Here is a 24,092-nt window from a genome sequence, read left to right on the forward strand (position 1 = left end):
CCGGTCTTTTCCCTCCTCCTCTCTGCCCTTTCCTCGCAATCCAAAGTTGATTTTAATTACTTTTGGTTTGGCACTCCCAATATAATATTCAATAAGCTGTATTTCACGACGAGACATTTTAGGACGAACTAATTTTTTATTTTTTATTTTTGTTATACTACCCATTTGATAACATCAGATAACATCGCTGCTCGCTGCTCCAACAAGCGGCGGTGTCACAAAGTCCTTTCAGCGGCACGTTGTCGTCTTGGCTGGATATTCACGGGTAAGCGCCCGCAAATAGTTTGATATTTTACACATCGTGCGATTTGGGTGACCCTTTTATTTGTGTTACGACGTCACATAAATATAACGAGCTGCTCTAAAAGGCCCCACTTCACCTGAAGCGTGTTGAGTTGCTGAGTGAAACAAATTTGAGAGTCAGCATAGAGTCATGCTGCCTTGATAGCATATAAGGTGCAGACCACAAATATGCCTCGACACACCCAGCAGAAAAATAAATGCCTTTTAGTGATTCATATCGTACTTTTATGAACTAATGGGCTGCCGCTGCTGTTCTAGAGCTCAAAATGGCCCATCAAGCACTGGCACTCGATTCCGTCTGGCTCGATAAGTACAAGTTTGATGATGCAGAAGAAAACTACCAGAAATACCTAAACAGAGCTCACCTGTCACAGGTACGTAATGACCATGCAATAGATTGCACTTTCAATTTTCCTTGGTGAGTTGCAGAGATGGGACTGTCCTCCTGTCTGAATACTCTCAGCAACGGCTCAGTTCAGGAGTATTTCCATTGGGGAGTTGAAGCATTATTACTGCGGGCGGCTGCAACCTAATTTAATTTTTATTGCATTTGATGCCATGCGTACCAAAATAGGTTCTGTCATGCAGTTTTGTACTGTGTTTCAAAAATGCTTGGAAAAAGGGATGCCAACATTTGAGAGTGGAACCTCGTGATCATGACAGCGAGGAAAACAACGGAATCTTTCTCCTTCCTAGGCAAAGCCGGCTCCTCAAAGTTCTCTAGTCGATAAAATAGCTCAAGCTCGGCAACAAATTAAAAACTCCCTCCAGTCAGTGAGTAGCCACATCACCTATTCCCCTGTTTGGAGCATTTCAACATTGTTGACGTGTGGAGGTAGATACACCCGTAGTCGTTCTCAGCTCTTGATGTGAAACAAACCCGAAACTTGCATACACATTTTGTGTCCCCCTCTCCCCTGTTGCACGCTGCTTGAGAAGAAAATACAAGATTCATTGCATGGCCGAAAATCTGGACCTTCTCGATCTGCAATGAGAGCTTCAAGTTTTTGTGGCTTCTTGACAATACCGAAAAGCGCAAGATTTAACTGCATACGTTCAAGTGGACAGAAAATTCGTAACACTTGCAAAGAAAAATGTTCATACTTCAGCACTCAATTGGTTAAAATTGGTACGTTATGAGGCTCTCGGTTAATTAATTAGGTGGGGTGCTTTATTATGCCAGTTCAATAATTACTCAGCTGACAGATTTGAGAAGTGCCGTATAAAATTTGAGGGAACTGTCTTTACTTTTCTCTGCACCTAATATGCGTTGTATGCGCAGACATTGCAGACACATTGCCTGGACATGCTTCCATTATTCTTCCCTCCCTGCACTTACTTATTGCGATGCTGTTTTCTTTGCTTGTTTAAGTGAACACTCCATAATAAAACTGGATAGTTATTGTAAGATCCACATTTCCTTTGCCAATTCTTTTTCTGCATCTGCCTCTCGCAACACCTGGTATTTATGAAACTGCTGTTGATATGCATGTGATAGATTATTTAACAATATGCTGTGGCTGCTACCCTTGAGATTCTGTTGTTTTGTTGTGTAGAGAAAGGCACCTGTGTAATGCTTGTAAGCGCACGCATGCACAGATGCATTGAACTAAAATATAAGACATCCAAAGGATGTCGCACTTATGTCTGTTTTGTCCCCCCCGATTAACAAGTAATCCCTCCACAGGTCAAGTACGCTTGTGCCGCAATAATCGTTAATAAACGCAAACTACGATGCTGTAACACATTTACTTCCCGTAAGAATGTCCGTTCATTGCTTAGGATGTCTTCCAGGGTGACACGTTGACTAGCTCTTCCGCCGCTGCCGCGGGAGCGGTTCAGAATAACCTGCAGAATATCCTTCGAGAGAATGTGGAACTTAAGAAAGGTTGGTTGGCTCTGTCTCATGCCACAAACACATCTGTGTATACCTACGACCAGAATTCTTGGTGAGCCAGTGCAAGAGAGCATCCATTTTTCTTTTAGCTGTACAGGATCTCACAGACGCCTTCAAGAAACTTGAGACCCGTGTAGGAGAGTTGGAAAAGAAGTGTTCAACATGCCCTCCAGCAGTAGTAAAGGCTGCACTAATCTGCCCTGCAGTATGTATCTCTGTGGTTTCTTCTTCTTTTTTTTCATCTTGTATTCAAAATGTCTTCCAATGCAAACTGAATTTCAAAGTCTCTTAACATGCTGTATGGTTGTGTGTTTTATGCAAACACAGTTTCAGTACTCTGTTTTTGTAACAGTGCAGTTTAACCTTTATCATTCTGTACAGTCTGTAAAAGTTGTCATCTGTGTCATCACACATAGCATTGTAGTTTGGTTGTGTGCACCCAGATAGAGCATCACCTTTCCATGAAATGCACAACCTTCCCATATACCTCAATTTCTTGGCATATTTCCTCTGCATGTACAGGTTTCTAGCTAAAAATCTGCTTTTGAAACACTTGCTAGTCATTGACAACAATGCAAGTGAAAGTTCAATGAGAATGTATTTTACAGAAGGAAGTCGTCAACCACAAGCCAGCGAAAGACACTGCAGCCGATGACGACGACGACGTCGACCTCTTTGGATCCGAGGAGGTTTGTTGTGACGTCCCTTGGGTGGTGTCTGTCGTTTCACATTGAATTCTTTAACCTTGGTTCAGGATGAAGAAGCCGACAAGGCGCGCGAGGAGAGACTTAAAGCGTACCACGAAAAAAAGTCGAAAAGTGAGCGGACTTTGAGGTAATGTCAGAAACCATATGCAACGGCGCGTGCTTTTGCAGAACCTCAAGTAGTGGCCAAGTCTAGCATAGTTCTCGACGTCAAGCCCTGGGACGATGAGACCAACATGAAAGCCATGGAGGAGCAAGTGCGAAACCTCGAAATGGACGGACTTTTGTGGGGAGCTTGTAAGATTGGTTACGGAAGGCTCGTAAAAGTGACGAATACTGATGCGTGTTACAAATTATTTTACAGCCAAGCTCGTACCTCTTGCGTACGGCATCAACAAGTTGCAGATTGTGTGCGTCGTTGAAGACGATAAGGTCGGCATCGACGACTTGCAGGAGCATATTGAAGGGATTGACATTGTGAGTGCTCTTTTACAGCTTACAGCATTATTCTTTTTCACGGCCTAATTTTACCATCCTCAATTTTTATAGGTTCAAAGTGTGGACATTGCAGCCTTTAACAAGATTTAAATTATGGTTTAATAAAATGAGTTTTTGACACTAATGGAGATGCCTTCAGTCTTGCTCGTCACGGCATGCGTGTGTTTCCCCCAAAAGGCTGATAGCTTGGTCTTTCATGCTGTATCGCAGAAGATTATTGTCAGGCTAACTGTAGGTGAAATATGCTTGCAAAAGCAACCCAGGATGTACTACAAAAATACACATTACTCAATGTCAATTCACTAAAGTACTACTACGGGAAGCAGCTACTTTCATGGATAAAGTTCACTACATTCGGTGTTTTACAATGTATATATGTGGGATTGCTGTAACATTTAGCTGCTCTTCTGGAACTTTCCACTTTATCGCTCTCTCCCCTAGAAGTATGTGCCGCACCACAACTTACATAGGTACATCTCTTTAATACAATGTTTGCTCGATGGGTTTTTGTTCAGCTTTCTTCCTGAGACTCGCTCGTTGTGAGTACATAGAACAAGAGATCTGTAGGTGCTCCTGACTCCTCCTCTTGTTGAAGGATTGTCCCATCATCCAACAGTATAGCCCCTGCAGTTATAATGGCAATGTTACCAAGAAATGTTTCTCCCAGAGTTAACGCTTAATTGACGTACCATACTCCACTCGAGTTATGATGTGATGTACTGAGTGACTGGTGATCGTGAAATATGATCTAACAAAAAACAGGAAAAGTGAGGTGGCCATGACTGCGGAACATTGCAGTACGGTACCCAACGTCTTTTGATATCGCTGGAAAACCCTACGATAACGAATTTTTTCGGCATGATGATGAGACGCCTGCCATGAATGCTGACCCGAATGCTCGAGAATAAAACAGGTAGTTGAATGTCGGGATAAATTTTTTTTTTCTCACGTAATTAACGCACCTCCTCTACGCGCTGGTTTTGTTTGAGAAAAAGTGTGTTAACTGCACGAGTAAACAGTGAAAGTACGTTGTATTTACTCACATATTGGACCCCCCCAACTTGAGTAGCACGGCCGGATCGTTTCGCGCAGTGAAAGGGAAATGAGCGTTTTTCGCGCCAGAGTGAACGACAAATGAGACGAACGTAGAGGAGCAGTTTGTCGACGCTTGATCGAACAGACGACTATTTGTTGCGGGAGAATCGCGCCGTTCAATTCTGGGGAGATTGCAGCGGAAATATCGGAATAAAACGACAAAACGGGAGTACAGAGGGCCTCCCAAAACATTTTCAGATTAAGACATTTGATGAAAGTGTGTGTGTAATTTTTTCCGAATGGCACTAAAGGTTTTCATGTGTGCAATTAGTTTCCCAGAAAAAAACTCGCATAAACACGGGTCCGCACCTTAACTCGCCACTTCAGGTATTACGAGGAGGAGAAGGTATCATGACATTGTACCGATGACGTTATAAGGAGAACTCGTTCTGGTTCGCCGGTCAGTGGGCTCAGCGCCTTGTCCCTTTGCCGCCGTAAACCAGTTTTGCCAGTTCTCCCGGAGAATTTGGGGATAGAAGGAGCGGCCGAATCATTACCGAGCCAGGAGAAAGGCCTTTTCAGAACCCCGAACAGCTGAGTAGCAGACGACAGAGAAGTAGCAGACAACATTTCTCTAGACCAATCAGGGAGCGTTCTCCCTATAGCGTCAGCGCGAGGTTCCAGGCAGATCACAGGCTGGTACTGCCCTTCACTGCCGTTGCGCACGGTCGCTTTTTGCGGCGTACTTAAAATTCAATTTCTGCGATAATTATGACTTTGTGGTGTGAATTACTTCGCATGGTGCATATTATTGGCCTACTTAAGTTTTATACGAAGAAAACAGGGTGTTAAAAATTACTTCTGTGCTACTTTAAGCGTACCTCAAGTGATAGGTTCCAAAGTTACCCCCCGCGTACTGCACGCACCCCTTCATTGGCGCAATGTATTTGGGTTAAAAGTGTGCGTCTTATACGCGAGCAAATATGGTAATTTTAGATGCAGAATGTAGAACAGCATACCTTGGGGCACTCTATGCTGCTCGAGATCCTCTCCGCCATAAATGATGTGTGCTCCTTCGGGCACTTCCTGCCCTGTGATCACAAACTGTTCTCCGTCACTGGCTATCGTTTGGGGACATTGGAGGGAAGCGGTTTGTTGTCGCTCACATCCACCTTCAGTGGCGTACAAGGAATGCGTCACAAACTTGGTCTCTCCTTGGAGTGTGCCCACTTCCGTTGTTGCACCTTGTGCCTACAGTACAAATGATACGCTTGCGTCATTCCTCTGTCGTTAAATATGGAAGCCCGTAAGGACTTTATAAACATTCCTCCATCCTTCTACGTATTCCCCATTGCACTGAAGGCATTATGATACTTGCTCATATTTATAGTTGTGTTCAACATAAGAAGGAAAAGAAATCTAGTATGTCAACTATACATTAAGAGCATAAGGAGCATTAAAGTGGTATCTAACATGGCCAAAAAACTGCTGTCATCTTGTAAAGCAGTATGTGAAAAGCATTCCCACGAAATATTTCTGTCCGAAGTTGTTTCACCACGGTGCAATTAATTTGGAAAATCGCTGCCGCGGTGACAGGCCGGAGCGCTCCAACTGCAGACCACACCCACTCTACTGTGACGTTGGTGGTAGAGAGCCCCTCATTCGTTCGTAGGAAAAACTGTCTGCTACGAACATTGCGAGCTGTTTCTTGTTGACTTCTACTCTGTCTTTATATTATTTATATCACGTTTTCTAAAAAAAAACAAAGCATATATGCAGCCTGAGAAAATAAGATTACGATCGCAAGTGTAATATATCCGTGGCTTCTGTGCAATCTCGGAATTCACAGTAGCAGAAAGCAAGCGATGGTGGCAGTATTGTGGCGCCACCTGTTAGCCACTGAACCAACTGCACGGTGAAAAAGGTTCGGACAGGCTGCACACTGTCGGGAAGCACGGGGTTTTCGCTGTACAAGCGCAGTTAATTTCGGGCTGCACCACTCGTTCTTCCTATGGTGTCTTGCGTCCCAAAAAATCGTGGTTGTGTCGTGGACAGCCTTCAAACCCTCCGTTTCGGACATCACGTAGCCGGAGAACGCATGGCGTCTCTGAAGCGGTAGCAGACGCTCCGGCCTGCACGATGTTGCTCACCTCGATAATGTGATCCCAGGCCCGATGAGGAGCGTCCTTACCACTTGCGTCACATAGTGATGCGCGTGGCGGCGCTCATCACGTGCCTATCGTGAAGGTGAAGGAGGGTGTTTCGTGCACGGGAGGTTCGGGGAGTTATTGCAGGTGTCCCAATCTCGCTATGGTTGCACTAATTGTGGAAAAATTGTTTTCGGCCGCCTAACATTCCGTACTGACCAAAAACAGAAACAAAATTATGGGCCTCTAGACTGCTCGTTTAAAGGTGCTACAGCTGTTGCAACATTGCATCCCATGAGCATGATGACTCCTATGTGACTAAATTGAGTTCTGCAACAAGCGATCGATGCAGGCACCACTAGCTGCACATATACCGAATGAAAAGAGCCCACTTACAATGTCGGTGCTGTTAGATACAACATAATGCTCAGCAACGGGAGATATTGCACTAATAGTGGCTCCATGATCGCCCAATATGTCTGCTACTGCCTTCGAAGAGCCATCGTTCAGCTCCGTGCTTCCACTCGCATAAGCAACCTCCTCTGATGAGACTCCATTCTCCTCGCTCTGTTCTGTATGGTATGGCATGGAGATCTCGATTGTATCTGGTGTTGGTCCTTGTTTGATCTGGGCCCGTCCGGATGCAATGGCCTCTCGTAGTTCCTCGCTGCTGAATCCTTCCACTTCAAGCAAGACCTCGGCACCTAGGAAGGTAGCAGAAAATAACTACCCAGTACCGGTGTTGAGGTTCGACTAACTAGGAAAGCAACCAATTGTCAGACTTACATCTCTACGGTATACTGGAGGCTTATGATTAGGAAGTGACTTTTTTCTGGTTAAATGCTTTCTAAGATTCAGGGGGTAAAAATCGGGCGCTATTTTTAAATCTGTTATTTGGGGAGAAATCAGGGCAATAAATGTGCCTCTGGGTGTCATCTGGTGTTTTTGTTTCTCCTCTTGTGTATCAAGTGCTTTTTTTTCTTTGGTTGGTGACCTACCAGCACTAATCCCTGAAGGAGTAGACAGTGCTGACATACATGGGTGTAGTTCTGGGAACGTAAGTGACCCATTCTTACATGTGGTACACATGGTGACCTTTGTTCGCCTTCAGTGAAAACGTCACTTGAGGATCTCAGTGACTGGAATTTGGGGAGAAACCGAGTTTAACCCGAATTGGTCGGAGGTCAGTTCCGGGGGAATAACCAGGCGGAATCGGGTTTAACCAGAAAAAGTCACTGCCTACTTATGATCACAGTAGTCTTAGGAAGGAGGACTTAGGAAGGGTCCCACCACTGCCCAAAAAAAAGGAAAAATCCTAGCTACACCCTTCCTTGTAGTCCCATTATAAACAATCCAGTGTATGTGCAGCAGTTTTGTTGTCAGGTTTAGTCACTTCCTGGACTGCAGCCTGTACGAACTTGTCTACTTATAGAAGAAATATTTCGTTAACCAGCAGATGCATTGTCGCGCATTTCTAGGGAGTACACTTGGCTTTTCCCATCACCCATGTACCCATCTTTTTATGCTGATGGAGCACAAGGTGTCCTACTGCACATCAAAGCTAGCCTAGTGTTAATATGCTACGCAAAAACAGCTACTCACCCTGATCACCGAGCATATTCGTAGTGACTAAAGACTCTTCAAGAGACTCTTGCGCAGTTTGGGTCTCGAACACCAATTGCTGCTGTTGGTCCAAGGCACTTGCGTCAATTCCTTGCGTGTATTCTTCCGAGACATCTTCCGCACCTAGTTTAGTAGCTAGCATGGCATTAAGTGCAGTAGGATTGCGCCACTGAGCCTCGTGCTCTGGGTGTTTCTTGCGTAAGTGGCGCCTGAGGGAATGGCGTAGCTTCAGGCATAACCCGCAGTACTGGCAGGAGTAAGTCTGGTTTGTGTGGAACATGCGGTGATGATTGCGAAGCTGGTGCTCCTGTAAATTGACGTTTAGTTAACCAACCCGAACTGATGAATACCACTAAGCACAACCATACGGAGATGAAACGTCAACTTTAGAAACGTGACGTGCGTCGGTACGCCATGTACCGTGTATTCACATCAGCAACCTTCCCCCTGAAGCGGAAGATGCGAAAAGCGTCATAGCTTTCTGCTGTCACATGCGCTCAACGTTGTGTCTTCACGTACACTGCTAACTGTGTGGAATATCCTGCTACACAGCCACAAGATATTCCGTAGCAGACGACACCGTCGGCGTGTTTTCCTGTCGTCTGGTAAAACGTCTGCGTTCAACATTGTGTCCTCACGTACACTGCTAACGGTGTGGAATATCCTGCTACACAGCCACAAGATATTCCGTAGCAGACGAGACTTAGCAGACAACACCGTCGGCGTGTTTTCCTGTCGTCTGCTACGGAATATCTTTCTTGTTGTTGTTTTTTAATTCCGCGTTAGCGCCACGAAGCAACTGTGACTATGAGTGACGTGCAGACGTGGACAGGTGGAGAGAGGACAGCAGGAAGGAGTGGGGGACAGGGGAGAGAAAGAGTTTTGCTCTCTCAAAATCACGTACGGAGATGTCCGCCGATGATTACGACAAGTTGCTAACCTTTACGAAGGACCGTCCGCAAGTGCCGCATGTGAATATTTTCCCCCTTGTGTGTTCCAAGGCGTGGCGGTTGAATGACTCCCGCGTGAGGAACACCTTCTGGCACAAGGAACACCGATGCCGTCTGTCGCTCAAGTGTGTTTCCTCGTGCTTTTGTAAGTTGCCCTTTTGAAAAAACTCCTGTGGACGAAAAAAAAGAATTTAACAAAATGCAGTGAGTACAACTGCTCGAAATATTTTGGAGTACTACCGACCTTGCCACAGACTGAACACTTAAAACGCTTGACCCCCTCGTGTATCATGGTGTGAACGTCCAGCGACTTCTTGGTTTTGAACAACTTGTGGCACGTAGGGCACGGAAAAGTGGGGTCCCCGTGCACTGCGTGGTGTTCCACAAGGAGATCCTTACGGTGGAACCGTTTGCCACATGTGTCACACTGGAAGCGTTTCTCACCATGAAGATTTCTGAAAAGGAAACAATACATGTTGAAATGCACTCTGACAATATTCCCCTTGGATTAAAAGGGGTTTGTTCACTGACCCCTCCTTTGCAACATTGTCACGCACAGTCCAACTGGCATCTGCTACAGCACACACACTCAGAATTAGTTGCAGTATGAATGTGGCTGTTCAGTATCAACCCAGTGACATCAAAATGCGAAGCATATTCTAGTAGATGATTATTGATGCATTTCCATTGATTATTGATGCATACTGATGCATTTCCATTGATTATTGATACACTGATTGCACGTGTGACGTATACTAGTATTGCAGAGACGGTCACGACAAAAGACAACTGCAGCAACGCCAGCACAACTGGCGGCATCAGCAGCTGCGTGACATCCTCAGTTCTGCAGGATAGGATCAGCATGGTACAGTCAAACTTCTTTAGAGCGAACGCCTTTTTAATGAAAATACCAACACGAATTTTTTTGCGCGGTCCCGTCAGAGTCCCATAGGACATGGGACATAGAACACCTCTTTAACGAAGTGACCTTTACTACGAATTTCTTTCACGGTCACCTGAGTCTCATTGTAAAGGAGTTTCAAACGGACTCTGGCCTTCTCTTTTCTCGGCATTATTCTTTTCCTCTTTTTTTTTAAATTCAGCATTACTAGTGTGGTGTCGATTGTGTGGTGTACAGATATGGACAGACATAAGGAGGACAGCAGAAACAACTGGAGCACATCCTGGGGAAACTTAAAGGTGAACTGCAATAATGTGTTTCTGGCGAGTCTGCTAAAAAGGACAGGAAAAGTCGAAGGATTCTATCCTGCCATTCTTTAGCCACCACCCTAGCAGTTGGACACCAGATGGCCATGCTGACTGCTAGACAAAACCAGGTGCGGCATTTCTGATAATGGAACACAGATTGTTCCACGTTAATACCTGTGGACGTTAAGGCTGCTGGTAGAAGCAAACGTAGATCCACACACTTCGCATACGAGGGGTAGAAGGCTCAAGTCTTTTCTACGTCCAGTATCGGTGGTGTCGATGACGTTTACACACGGGTGCTTGCTTAGGGACTCCTCCTTGAAGAACTGTTTTCCGCAAGAATCGCACTGCACAAACGAGAGTGTACACTGTTGGCAAGACAGCAGGAATCAACACCGTAGATGTTGCATACCTTGAACTGCGGTTCCCCGTGGGAAGCCCTATGCCTGTCGAGGTTGGCCACCGAGTCGAAAACTTCCCCGCAGCCCTCGCATTCGACGGGACGGCCCAGACACACGTGCGCCCCCAGTGCTGCCAGACTGCGAAAACGTCCCCCGCACATGTCGCAGCGGTGCACGTGCGTGTGCTCGTACTGGTGCCTCCGGAAATCAGCCGCGTTTGTGAACTCCTACGAAAAAAACGAAAACGGAGACGATTAACGCCGCGAATCGCGCATTCCGCGAGGATCCGTTACTTTATGGCAGTTTGAACAGGTGGCCTTTCCGCTGCGTTCAATGTCCTGCACTTGGGTGCACATACGCAGATGGTTGGTGAGAGAATCCAAGGAGCGCAGCCATTTGCCGCAGACGGGACACGAATGCTGGCCCGTGTGCATCGGCAGGTGCTTCATGAGGTAGGTATGTCGAGTAAAGGCCTTGCCGCATACGCCACAGCTGTACCTCTCCACCAGGGGATGCTTGACACAGGCGTGGTTAGCCAAAATTTCCTGAAACGGGGCGACTCGTGATAAAGCATTTTACGCGTACTGTGCTACAGAGCGTGAAACGGTTATTTTTGTACTAGGTCGAGCAAATGCCCAGCTCTAGAGGGTACAATTATAGGTAGACCCTGAAGTTTTCGGGTTTTATATTTTTCCAAATTCGGGGGGTAGAAATCGGGTCAATAAATTGATGTCGAAAATTCATGCAAATTCGGGCAGAAAAATTACCATCAGACTGAGTTCGGGGAGAAATTGGGCATTATTCTAGAATAAACGTTCACTGTACCGTTTATCCAGAGTGCCAGAAGTAAGGGGCAGTCGCATATTTTGTGAGGAACTAGTATGTCGATGCCTTGAGGTGCCTAGCCTAGGTGCAGTTTTGCAGGTAGAAATCGGGTTTAACCCTAGATAGGTGAACCTCAATTCGGGGTGCAAATTCGGGGAAAAATCGGGTTTAACCCTAAAACATCAGGGTCTAATTATAGGGAACTTTGCGAGCTGTCCCGCCCCTTATCAGGGATACGGAGGGGGATCATTGACAGTGCCGCAATCTATTGGCTCACTTTTGAAACAAGTGCTTCTCTGGAGGCCGGCGAATCGCCGGCGAATCTTCCGCCTTCGCCCCTTTCACAGAGGGCGGCGGATCGCCGTCTTTGGAAGCGAATGGGTTAATGGACCTTTATCTCTCAACTTTCCAGGTTTTCCTTGATCTTATCAAAGTGCAGATTGTGAGCTGCTAGTTACACTGCATCCCGTACGGATACCAGGATGCGTCCCCCACTAGTTCCACCCTATGTACGTACCTTAGTTGAGTAGCTCTTTCCACATTCCGTACAGGTGTACTGGCCCGTGTGTTTCGCACAGTGCCGTTTTAGGAGGCGGTCCGAAGAAAATATTTTCCCACATTCACTGCAAGGAAACTCCTCAGGTTCTGTCTGGCTGGTGCTCATCGCTTCGCATGTGTGATTCACCATGTTCTCCTTCCGAGCAAACACCTACGATCAGTTAATTTTTACCAAGTTACCCTTTAGGATCTCGTACAAGAAGGTAAAAAAATAATACACAGTCCAGCTTGATGAAACGTCGTCAACAAAAATATTAACAAAAGAATGAAGCATGAAGTCAGTAACTATTCTAAGTTACTTAGTTACTTAGTAACCTTCTTCAGACCAAGGGCTAGAAGGGCAGGCTCTGCACGAAAGCTCACGTATTAAATAGTTACTCTGACTTTGTGCTTCATTCTTTCGTTATTATTTTTCTTGACGATCTCATACAACCCAGACTGATAGCTGGCGGTAGGGCATAATTCGAGCCTGAAGTTTTCGGGAAATATTTTTTTCTGAATTCCGGGAGTGAAAATCGGGTAAATAAACATGCGCTCTAAATTCATGCAAGTTCGGGTGGAAAAACTTCCAGTACGCTAAATTCGGGGAGAAATCGGGCTCAGTTACTGAAACTACTGTAAACGTATTTTTATTCACGATGTAGTAATTTTCGCGAATTTTGCCACCGCGAAAAACTCGCGAAAAATGGACCTCCGCGAACACAGCTTGAGATTGATCCTGCAGAAGGAAACAGACCTGGAATCGCGAAATTAAATACTCGCGAATAAAAATGCGTTTACAGTAGCTGAACTGGTTCGATATAAATGGTGATGTAACTGTGTTTGCTGCCAAACAAGTTAGTGTGCATTCCTGCAGACGTCTCAGGCGATTTGCCGGGTAAAAACCGGGTTTCACGCTAAAGAGGCAACCTTCCATTCGGGGGTGCAAATTCGGGGAAGAATCGGGTTAAACCCTAAAACTTCAGGCTCCAGGCTTAATGTACGTACCTTTTGACACTTGAAGCACGTGAATTCCCCAGTGTGCTTTCGAATGTGTCTGAAGAGGTAGAGAGTTTGGTTAAAACCCTTTCCGCACAAGTCACACCGATATTTCCCCGACTTCCTAGGTCGGTCGAGCCGTGCTTGCTCAACGCTTCTGTAGTACTTTGCTGGCACCACCTGCTCAGGATCAACATCTAGACTTCAATTGAGCAACACAGAAGCAGAAAGAAATACAACACTTGCCACTGGTGATGAAAAACATGGAATGGTAACTATAATAATGGTGATGGAAATGGTACGTTATCAAAATCAGAGGTTGTGATGATAATGTAAACACTAACGAAAGTATTCCTGTTACTCTACCCCGATGATAAGCCATCATGAACATGGATTTCAGCAGTATAAATTATGACTTCATCACACAATGTCATCGCTAACCGTACTTAACCTTTGACATAAACGGCATCAGAACACACACTGAAAGGCACACTGGAGTGAAAGTTCTGATGTACAATTCTTCAGAGATCTCAACAGGAGTTATGTGCGGAAAGTCTGGGCATACAGTTCAAGAGGCATTCCTTCCACACCATCATGTGTGTGGTGTATTACAGTGAAACCCGCGTATAACGATACTGACGGTAATCGCGAATTCCATCGTTATACGGGGTACATCGTTAAACGAGGGCTGACCTAAATAGCGCATCCCCTAAAAGTCGCGCGCCACCCCGCGTATAGCAAAACAAAAAGAAACAGATTCTCAGAAAAAACGCGAAGCTGCGTGACATCGCACTGGCTTGGGAAAACAGCGACCAGAACTCGTGGAGAGAATCAGGGAACATATCGGATATCTTCTGGCAACACTACACGTCACCATTCCGCAAGTCGGCTTCACCTCGCGCCTGCGTGCGTTAGGAGAAGCTTGCTTTAGAACACTGTCGCGCGACTCGCGGGTTTAATTCTTTTGATGCGAATTTCGGATGACACGAATTCTTTCCGCTACCCCGTGACATTTGTATAATCGAGATTGTACTGTATCTTATCGCGGTGAAAATCGCCGCGAGGTTACGCGCACGAGACAGCGTACGCGGGTAGTTTCCCCATAGAAACAATGTTTATTTTGACGGTAAAATCATGAACCATCGTTTTACGAGGGATATCGTTATACGCGATATCGCTATCCACAGGTTTTTACTGTACCTTTTGCAAGTTCTCCCTGTCACCTTCGCTTCCCTGCGATGCGCCAAACGATGCAGTGGGTTCCATGGAAGAATCAGACGTGTGATGATTTGCCTGCATGCAGATGCGTTTTAAAAGAGGGTTCGTCGGGACGCCACATTTCTTCAGTTTGAGCTATACATTAAAGTTATTACCGTGCCAGTGTGTAGGGTTTCCCCTGTGCCCTCACTGATGGACAGCACAGGCATAGAGGGACCGGGTGCAGGTGGCAAATCCGCAGGCTGTGCAGCGGAGCACGGTAGACTGGTCACCATTTCAATGGCGACGTGCAACTCTTTCGGGGCTCCTCCGTGTCCTGCCAACTTCTTGTGACCCTTGTCTGCATAAGATGACCGGAGCTCAACCGCCGATAATATTTTGTGCAACTTTTCAGCGCACAAGCGTCATACTTTTCTCTGAACTAGACGACGCCTCGCCAGAAGCTGTTGTTACCGCGTAGTCGTTTTCGCAGCTGTCGTAGTCCTCGTCCATGTCCACGTCAGATTCCTGACCACATTCATCCTGGACGAATTAGAATTGCCTTTGCTCAATTTACGTTTTGCAGAAAATGCTAAAACATCAGAAATGTCTGTCTTGCATCACTCGGCTGATGTATGCGTTATATACTTCAGCATAATTTTCTAGTAGTGTACTACTAATAGCCAAAGTATATGCTAACAAACAAAAAGAACCATTGCGAATCACATTTTCTGTGTGTACATTAGGGCACACATCAGAAATGTGTGGGCTGCGTAATCAATGCAGGCAAACCAAATGTCTTAAATGGACACCTCGAGGTTGCTACACTGTACTATCCAATGTATAGAAACTAGGGCTGTGCGAGTACTCGTAATTTCGAGTTCAAGTCGAGTCGATCTCGTACTCGACTCGACAAAAGATGACTCGTCAACTTTCGAGTACTCGATATCGTTTCGAGCTCGCGTTAGATCCACATTAAAATCCATCACATGTAAGATATAACCTGTCACAACGATTCCACCGTTTGGAAACACGCGTTTTTCGCGGGTGGTACACATTTCCAAGATAGGGCACGCTCAGATCTAACCCTGGGTACGAGGCTTAGACGGAAGTGAGCACAGTCTCGAACAACTGCGGGGGGAGGGGGGGGGGCTTGTAATATGTACTGACCTAACCTAACCTCACTAAGAAATTTGCAAATTACAGCGTAATTCATTACTAGCGTACGTGCGAATTCCGGTTGGCCTTGTTCCCAGGGTCAAGATGGCGGCTTGCCCTAGCTTGAATATGTGTGATTTTCGTTTTTCGCAGCCGTGCTTATGGCGGGCTATCCCGTGATTCCTGTCACAGTTCCGCCATCTTGTTTTCACTATTAGCTTCGGCTAACCTCGACTTGGCTACAGACTGAGTACTGGCTATGAATGGCAAACCGGCTTCAACTGGCTACTGCTGGCCATGGAGGCGTTGCGCGCCCGGAAGCGTATCCGACATGGGAGGAGCGCATTTCATAGTTTCGTTTATTCGACGGCAGAGTCTGTTTCGGTTCTGCTAGTTTCTGCTGCTAGTTTCTACATTTTAGAACTTGTAGATTGATATTTTTGTTCAAGATACAGGCGTATATTCATGAGCGTTTCTGCTGTTCGCACCAATCTTTTGGTGTCCCAAAATCAATTTTGGAAATACATGGGTAGCTTTGTTTATGAAACTTACATCATTAGATAGGGCATTGATTTGGCTACATTTTCCCATATAGCAACATATTTTGAAGTGATACTGTCAGCCACAAAAAATATATTTGTAAAACCACCCAAATATGGCTATTTTTGTGGCGGTAAGGAAAGTGTTAAACCGCACGTTGTAGAAAGACCAGTTTTCCTACCCATAAGTTGTAAATGTTTTACGGTTGTAATATTCATTTAGCAATGTTGTCCTTAGGTGGTACATTTTTTTTTATAAAGCTCTTATAATCTCCATTCATTTCATTTTTTTTTGTCAACTGTAGCACAAAAGAACATTATTAAGGGGAAGGTGGCCAAAAAGCGGCACTAAAGCATCTTGAAATTTTCTATCTTCCTGCTTCTACACATTACCTATCATTTAATGGAACGACAACTACTCGAACTCGACTCTCTACTCGAAATAGTGATTTGGTATTACTCGAACTTGACTCGAACTTGAAAATTTTGCTACTCGCACAGCCCTAATAGAAACTATTGCACAATCACATGTGGCACGAGACCAAAATATGATACAGAGCAGCACGAGCTGTCATCTTGTAGCTACATTCAGTCACTACGAACTTGTCAAGAATTGTTAAATAACGTTCACTTGTTCTTTGTCAGTAGCCAGGCCCTACATATAAGTGTATGCAAAACCGTCACTCTTGTGGAGGTATTGTATTGTGTACAGTCCAACCTCCATATAACAAAAACTCTCAAGGAACACGATTTCTTTCCTTGTACCGAATATTTTGGTGTATCGAGACTGACAAAATATGGCTGCCAGTTGCGGCAAGGAACACAAATTATTTCATTGTACCGAATATTTTGTTGTACGTATAATGTTTCGTTATATCGACGTTTGACTGCATTATGTATTGCGTTATGTAACTGTGCGCAGTTGCAAATCTCGAATTGGCCTCTGCAACGCTGAAGTTTGAGGTAGCAATAAAACGTAAAGAAGCCTCACTTCTTCAATGACTAATTCTTGACGCGTGTCTTGGTGGCTGTCCTCGATTGCATTGTGGATGACACCCTCAAATTTTTTCTCGGACCTTCGAACTGCAGTATGCTTTCCTTTGTTGCCCTCCGAGCTGCTAAGGTCTGATGTACTGAGCGACAATCCACCGGTTGTGCTCGAGATAACAGGTTGCTGGCTGAGGGTAGGGTCCAAACCGGGGTTTGTGGACGAATGGTATGACTGTAACAAAGCATCTTCTGTCACGAGGCGAATGTTCTCATCTGGCGTGTTAAGTGTGCCTACCGTGATTTTATGTATGGTCCCGTCCTCCAGCTGAATTAGAAGATGTGTTGGCTCCTTCTCATTCTCGTAATGCTGAGGACTCGCACGAGAATCTTCCTTTTCGGAGCTCCGACTTCGTTGGATGACATCCTGCTTTGGTCCTCTTAAAGCTGGAACATAGAAACATGCTTGCTGTCCTCTAGTGTCACTCTACTCATTCATGTGCTGCGGAAGCTCATTCAAATATGGTGCATCAGCTATTTCAACATCATCCAAAAGGTTTGCTGCCTCAGTATGCACAATTTACGCATAAAATTATCCGATTAACGCGTAGATGACAATACCAATTGGGACCAATTCTGCGACTACTAGAAAACCATTACAACCGTAGTTGTCGACGCGCCATAAAAATCTGAACCATCATCATCATCATCATCAACTAGAAAAACTAGTCAGCGACTGCATACTTGAGTGAGCTCCAGCTTTAAAAAAAATTTATTGACACTGTAGTCCCGATAATGCATTACTAAAAACGCCGTTAATCTAAGCTGAATTATTTGCACAGGGGTACCATCTCACACTGGAAATAGGTGCACTGAAAAGCAAGCGCGCTTCACCTCGTGAATGACGCCTGCGGCTTGTAGTGACTCCGTGCCTGCGTGACAGCTCCTTCAAATAGGCGGGCCGGTAATGGTCCTGCAGGTGCCGCGCAAATGCTACGCTTTCGTAAAACGTCTTTCCGCACTGAGAGCACTTCCATGCCTCGTCATCACCAGCACTTCCAGCAACGGGTGATCCGGCCAGCTCAACGGATGAAGTCGTTTGTTCGGGCTGATCAGGCTGAAAGATATGAAGTCCCACGGGATGATAAGTCAACAAAGCTAACCCTGCAACAGGAAACAGCCGTAATTAGGTGCCCTGCGAGGAATTCTTAATCCCTTCGATTACATCTTAATTTTTCCAAGCTGCAGCTGGAATGAAGTTACGGTTTTCAGAAACCTGTAGCGAGTTGCGTCCTGCTAAGTTGACCCGTGCAGGCGGTTACATTGCTCCACTGTAGTTGCAAGAGAGATACGCGCGTGTCTTGAAAGCTCCAAACACGTTTGCCATAGCTCTTCCGTGTTGGTCTTCGTATAGCAACCTAAAATACCACAGAGTTGAAGAACCCTTCCGAGTACCAGTTTAACCTAACAGTCAATTATTAGATTAAGTACTTTTCATTTGTGTCAATTAATGCGTATAAGTTCACTAAAATGCAGTGAAGGCAGATTAATGTTGCAAACAAACAAACAAAAAAGACAGAAGCTCTGGCCAGGAGAGCGACATTCGAATACCCAAAAAAACATGTGCCAATTATTTTCATTCACTATTACACTTGTGCAGCAACCGTATCGCATTTTCATTTTGTGTTGATGTCAACCGCCAACTCAACGACAATGGCGTTGATGTACTATTTTAAAGTGACCATCTAGAGTTAACATCCCACTTCTGAAACTAGGCTGTTCAACTACCGTTTAACTGGAAATAAAACATACCACGCAACACTCCACAAAAAAAAAAAAAAATCAATATTTTAAAGAAATTCATTATCAACATTCTACTTTCTCATATTCTATTATAGACTATTAGTAGCACTTCAATTCCAATTACTTAAGATTGGTGGTTGTGAACAGCTTCAGAAATGATACGATGATGGTTTTCAAGCTGTTGTTCGAGAGATCCTCAAAACCTCTGTAGGCATGTGTTGCGCATTCCTGGCCACTAATCCGCTCACCATGCAGAGTATGAACCCAACATTGGGACCACAACCGGTGTTGAGGGTAACTCATTACAAGTAACTCGTTACTGTAACTAGGCTACTTTTTTTTTTTATCTCGACACCCTTTTTTATGTGTGAACCGCACCCACGTTGAATGCTATATGGCAAAAATTGGATATATTTCAGGTCAAAGTCCTCCTTGAGAGCCATTCTACAGTGAGAACTACAATGTTTCGGGAATGCTTTCGTGGTTCCTTTAAATGTGCCTGATCCCGTTACCCGGGTGTACAAGGTACAACTGCGTGTATATGTTAATTTGAAGAGGGTTTCAAATGAAGACCCAGCTCCGTAACTCCAATCCTGCAAGTCTCATTACTTTGTGGAACCAGGTCTACATTTTTGGTCCGAGACCAATGAACTTCAACGAAAGGCTCAACTGTCTGTTACATTGCATGTGTGAGAACTTTAATCCCAATGTGTGATTTAAACTGTGTTTGACGACGTCCTCTGCAACGTTCCAACGGTAGTCGGAAGTCCCAGCACAAACCCCTGGTTACAGTTGTGTCAACGCGGATGCAACGAGAAAAAAGTAAGAATTACCCTGAAGGCATCTACGTACGAGAAATGACACACTTGCGTCATTCACTATTCTGGTCCAGTATATAAAAGTGCAGTACCTCTACTTGCTCAATAACCGAAGGCCTCGGGAGACTGGTTGCACATGGTGGACGGCCCCTCTTTCGCTTAGGCAGGGAGCTGTCCGGAGCAGTTGGGGCGGGTGCCACATTCGCGGGTGGGGGCTCGTCCATCGGTCCGGCTGAAATTACGAGAGGATAAAAGGAGGTTGAGAAAGAACCACAACGACGTCCACCAACCACCAACAACGTTTGTGCAAAACGTGGCCTACCCATTTTGCGGCCATAAGGGGGAGCATATCCAACCAGAAGGGCGTCCCCACATTGGATTGGCTTCTGCACGCTGAAGAAGATATACTGCTGCAGTTGGTAGGCGATCAGGTTTTGAGATTCAGGGTCTGCAGCAGGCTCCACAAAGCACATCCAGTTGCACTGGTATTCGTCCGATGTATCCAGACATGTTGGGCGGCCCTTCTTCGGAAATATCTGAAAGGCGGTCCATGGTATTACCGTAAAGAGCCTAACAAGCCTGCAGTTACCGTTCCCTTTCAGGATTATGGATTGATTGGGAAAAAAAAGGTGGACTATCAATGACTACCAACTACTATGGATGCGAAGTGGGTGCAGTGCAGAGACCTGCGGACTTACTATTCAACCTCAATTTTCTTTTATATATATATATATATATATATATATCTTGAAAAGTTGGAGTTGGATCGGACGGCTACATAATTATAGTTGAAATAAGTGGGAGACAGAAGACGAAAGTAGGGGAAGTAACAAAAAAGGGGTTTATTAAAACTTAAAAATCATAAAAGTTAGGGAGGATGTCTACGTTACGGCGGAAGCTCCGCCTTCTTCGGGACAAAAGAGCTAAATGTGGCCACGAGGCTGATAAGGGGCTTGAGAATGACGTGGTCGGTTGGGGGAAATTCCCGCCACCTGGCGGTTGTCAATTGGGGAAATTCCAGAGCGTTTCTGTGTCAGGTCCAGGAGTGGGGTCATCGTCCTTGTGGATCAAGGTCCCCACTGACCCACAAGGACGATGACCCCACTCCTGGACCTGACACAGAAACGCTCTGGAATTTCCCCAATTGACAACCGCCAGGTGGCGGGAATTTCCCCCAACCGACCACGTCATTCTCAAGCCCCTTATCAGCCTCGTGGCCACATTTAGCTCTTTTGTCCCGGAGAAGGCGGAGCGTCCGCCGTAACGTAGACATCCTCCCTAACTTTTATGATTTTTAAGTTTTAATAAACCCCTTTTTTGTTACTTCCCCTACTTTCGTCTTCTGTCTCCCACTTATTTCAACTATATATATATATATATATATATATATATATATATATGTGTGTGTGTGTGTGTGTGTGTGTTCACAGGGAGTGACTTTTTCAGGTTATATGCCTTTCTCAGATTGGGGGGGGGGGGGGGGGGTAAAAATCGGGAGCTATTGTTCAATCTCTAATTCGGGGAGAAATCGGGCGATAATTGTGGCCTCAGGTGTTATCGGGTGATTTAGTTTCTCTTGTATATTAGGTCCTTTTCTAATCTTTTTTTTTGGGAGGTGGGGTTGAGGTGACCTCCCAACACTAACCCCCGAAGGCATAGACGGTGCCAACACACATGGGTGTATTACTGGGAACGTAAGTGACCCATTCTTACATGTGCTACACGTGATGACCTTTGTTCGTCTTCAGTGGAAACGTCACTTGAGAATTTCATAGTGACTGGAACTCGGGGAGAAATCGGGGTTTAACCTAAGCTATTTTTAGGAACTAAATTCCTAAAAATAGCTTTTACTTTGAAAAATTATGCAACTACTTGGAAGACACTCATACAGACATCAAGGTGAAAAACCAGGCATGTTGGTGTTCATCTTGCATGACGAACTAGCACTGGGAACTCATACAGACCTTTGCCACAGAGCAAGGCCGTTTGCATTTGTGTCACGCATTAATTAAGCTAATTTGCATAATTTCACTAAAAAAATTGCCAAGCAAAGGCAGCATTTTTCTTCCCGAATTCGGAAGCCTATGGCCATAACACACTATTCCAATTAAAGACACAGGATTTTTCATGAGACTTCAATAAAAAACAGTCGCCGGGCAAAACATGCTCGCCGATATTTACGTTTGCGGAACTGCTGGCTCCATCCAAATACCCTCCCTCCTGTGCAAGATGAAAACAAATCACACCACAAACACACCTTTCACCTTAATCAACGTGTCTGTCATCAGCCGCACGGGCGGGATGCATAAACGTGAGTTTATACATACTGCCGAGTAAAAGTATTTTCTGTGGCGACTCCTAGTGGACAGCTTGACAAACGAGGCAGGATTTCGAGTGACTTTAAAAGTCACCTCATTGACCTTTAAACTGCTACCCTGTATTGTATCGTGCAAGCCGAGTTTCTTTTACATCAATCACTTGAACTTGCATATCAGGCTTCGTAATATCCAGCTCTGTAGTATACATACGTATGGATGTGAGTGCTTTTGACAGTGGTACAAACGTTGACAGCACATGCCCACACATAGTGTTGCATCTCTACGTTTGAAAGTCTGTCAACTGATGTTGTGGCGGTATACCTTGAGCTTGAAGCGTGGTTCTCCTTTGAATGCCCTGTATCGAGGAGCCTCTACGGGCCCAAACTGAATTCCAACTGGTATGTCCTCACGAGCAACGACACGGGTTCTGCCATCTGTGGTGTCTTCTAGGGCAAGATTGCATGGAAGAGACAAGCGAGCCCGCGATGGTACGCTGTTGTCTTCCACTTTCTGTGCGCGGCCCAGAAGGGGGCACGTTGCAGTGGCATGACTCTCTCCACAAACATTACATTCTGTGTGAACAAGAAAAAAAACAAATTGTAAAACAGGACTATTTGACAAAGTCAGCAGGACAATGCCCAATGTGCTATGCGCTGTTCACTTCCATGTGTGTTCTCAAGTGAACCTTCACGTAGATACTTTTTTTTTGTATTATAGAACGTGAAATGAATTTCGTTGCATGGACTGAACAGTGGAAATGGTCCCTGTGATATGTGCAAAAGAATGGACAGCGTCAGGTACGAGCTTTCGCTCTCATACCTTCGATTCGAAACAAAATGTGAAAAGTGAAACGTTTGTCAAAAGAAAAAGGATGCTCGGCACTGTTACATACCAATAAAAACCCAAAAGATGAATTGTGAATGCGAAGAAATACAGAATGGTGCGATAAAATCCCTGTCGCCGGGAGGGGCCGGATCAAACAAGCAAATACGATGGAGATAAAACAGGATAAATACGGACTTAAAACCACATTTTCCTTTGCCAGGCGGCACAGTTAAGAGAAATGGTGCGGCGGCATTATCATCACAGACGGGGAGTAAGAGAGTAGTACTTATGCGGAAACATTGTGCTTACCATCGGCGGTTTCCCATTCAGACATCGCTTACTTTCTATATTAACAGATGCAAGTATATTACGTGTGGTGGCTTGTAATACACGGATAGGATAAATGATAAATACAACAACTGGACGTTTGTCTCCAATGTCGTCTGGTACAAGTGGCCTTCCAATTCGTATTACATAAAGGGTTATTCCATATTTGAAATAAAAAGTTGCTCGTTGTTATTGATTGCCTCGTGCACATTACATGTGTGTAATATACTATTCTTTCAATGCACCAAATGTTTGGAAATTGCACAAAACTCAGAAAACCCGAACATGGCAGCCATCTCCCTTGATCTACGCATGCGTAAGCATTATCACGTGGCCCTGCGCCCTGCTCTCTCCTGTGTCATTTGATATTTCTTGTTGCGTGCTACTTGTAATAGCGCGCGATTTAATTGATTTACGACAACACAACAACAATCGTGTGTGGCACCTCGAGCTACTACAGGAAATTTTTAACAGGAGCCCATTTGCTCGTATGAAGATAGACCAAATGCAAGGCGTGACGTAACAGGAGAAAACAAAATTTGATATGACGTTTCGATATGCCTATATGCGTGCATCACACAAAACGAATTTTGTTTGTTCTGATGATGATGCCCGAATAGGCATCGGAACGTCATATTAAATTTAGTTTTATCCTGTTACATCAAGCCTGTGGGTTGTGTGTATGTTAATTGCTGATCGTTTCCTCCCTTCTTCCCGACTGCTCCATGACACGCGTTGCTGCCCAGAGAGAAGGGAAGATAGTTTTATTCCCAGTTTAATCATGTGTGTAATGTTTATTTGCGAAACAATGTTGTAACTATCGTGTGACAAAACCGTCTCCATAATCTTCGGAGAACGCAACTCTACTTTGCCAGCGGAGCAAGTAGTCAGGGTAGCTTTTGTGGAGTTGCTTCTGTCGTCTGCTAGGACCGAGGAATTTTAGCCAATTTGCATGTTTAACGTGCGAGAACGTATATGCAATTTTATTTTAA

General features: G+C 45.0%; 2 protein-coding genes across 2 annotated transcripts; one reads left to right on the forward strand and one right to left on the reverse strand.

Annotated features, from left to right (window-relative positions):
* The first annotated feature begins 184 nt into the window (after positions 1-184).
* On the forward strand, positions 185-3,526 carry LOC135393877 (elongation factor 1-delta-like). Its single transcript, XM_064624200.1, has 10 exons — positions 185-265; positions 562-677; positions 1,000-1,077; positions 2,098-2,191; positions 2,290-2,405; positions 2,809-2,889; positions 2,955-3,018; positions 3,076-3,201; positions 3,269-3,381; positions 3,454-3,526. Exons 2-10 carry the CDS (start codon positions 570-572, stop codon positions 3,490-3,492), a joined length of 819 nt encoding a protein of 272 aa, XP_064480270.1. The 5' UTR covers positions 185-265; positions 562-569; the 3' UTR covers positions 3,493-3,526.
* A 338-nt stretch (positions 3,527-3,864) lies between these two features.
* LOC135393878 (PR domain zinc finger protein 15-like) lies at positions 3,865-23,420 on the reverse strand. Its single transcript, XM_064624201.1, has 21 exons — positions 23,083-23,420; positions 22,270-22,520; positions 19,953-20,166; positions 19,723-19,862; positions 17,904-18,126; positions 17,308-17,456; positions 17,014-17,244; positions 14,757-14,868; positions 14,502-14,686; positions 14,329-14,421; positions 13,138-13,308; positions 12,110-12,301; positions 11,061-11,312; positions 10,779-10,994; positions 10,541-10,713; positions 9,402-9,612; positions 9,148-9,327; positions 8,187-8,514; positions 6,981-7,288; positions 5,457-5,688; positions 3,865-4,026 (listed from the first exon to the last, which is right to left on the reverse strand). Exons 1-21 carry the CDS (start codon positions 23,105-23,107, stop codon positions 3,914-3,916), a joined length of 3,999 nt encoding a protein of 1,332 aa, XP_064480271.1. The 5' UTR covers positions 23,108-23,420; the 3' UTR covers positions 3,865-3,913.
* Positions 23,421-24,092: the final 672 nt, after the last annotated feature.

Source organism: Ornithodoros turicata, chromosome 5 (assembly GCF_037126465.1).
Source record: "Ornithodoros turicata isolate Travis chromosome 5, ASM3712646v1, whole genome shotgun sequence".
Classification (NCBI taxonomy): Eukaryota; Metazoa; Arthropoda; class Arachnida; order Ixodida; family Argasidae; genus Ornithodoros; species Ornithodoros turicata.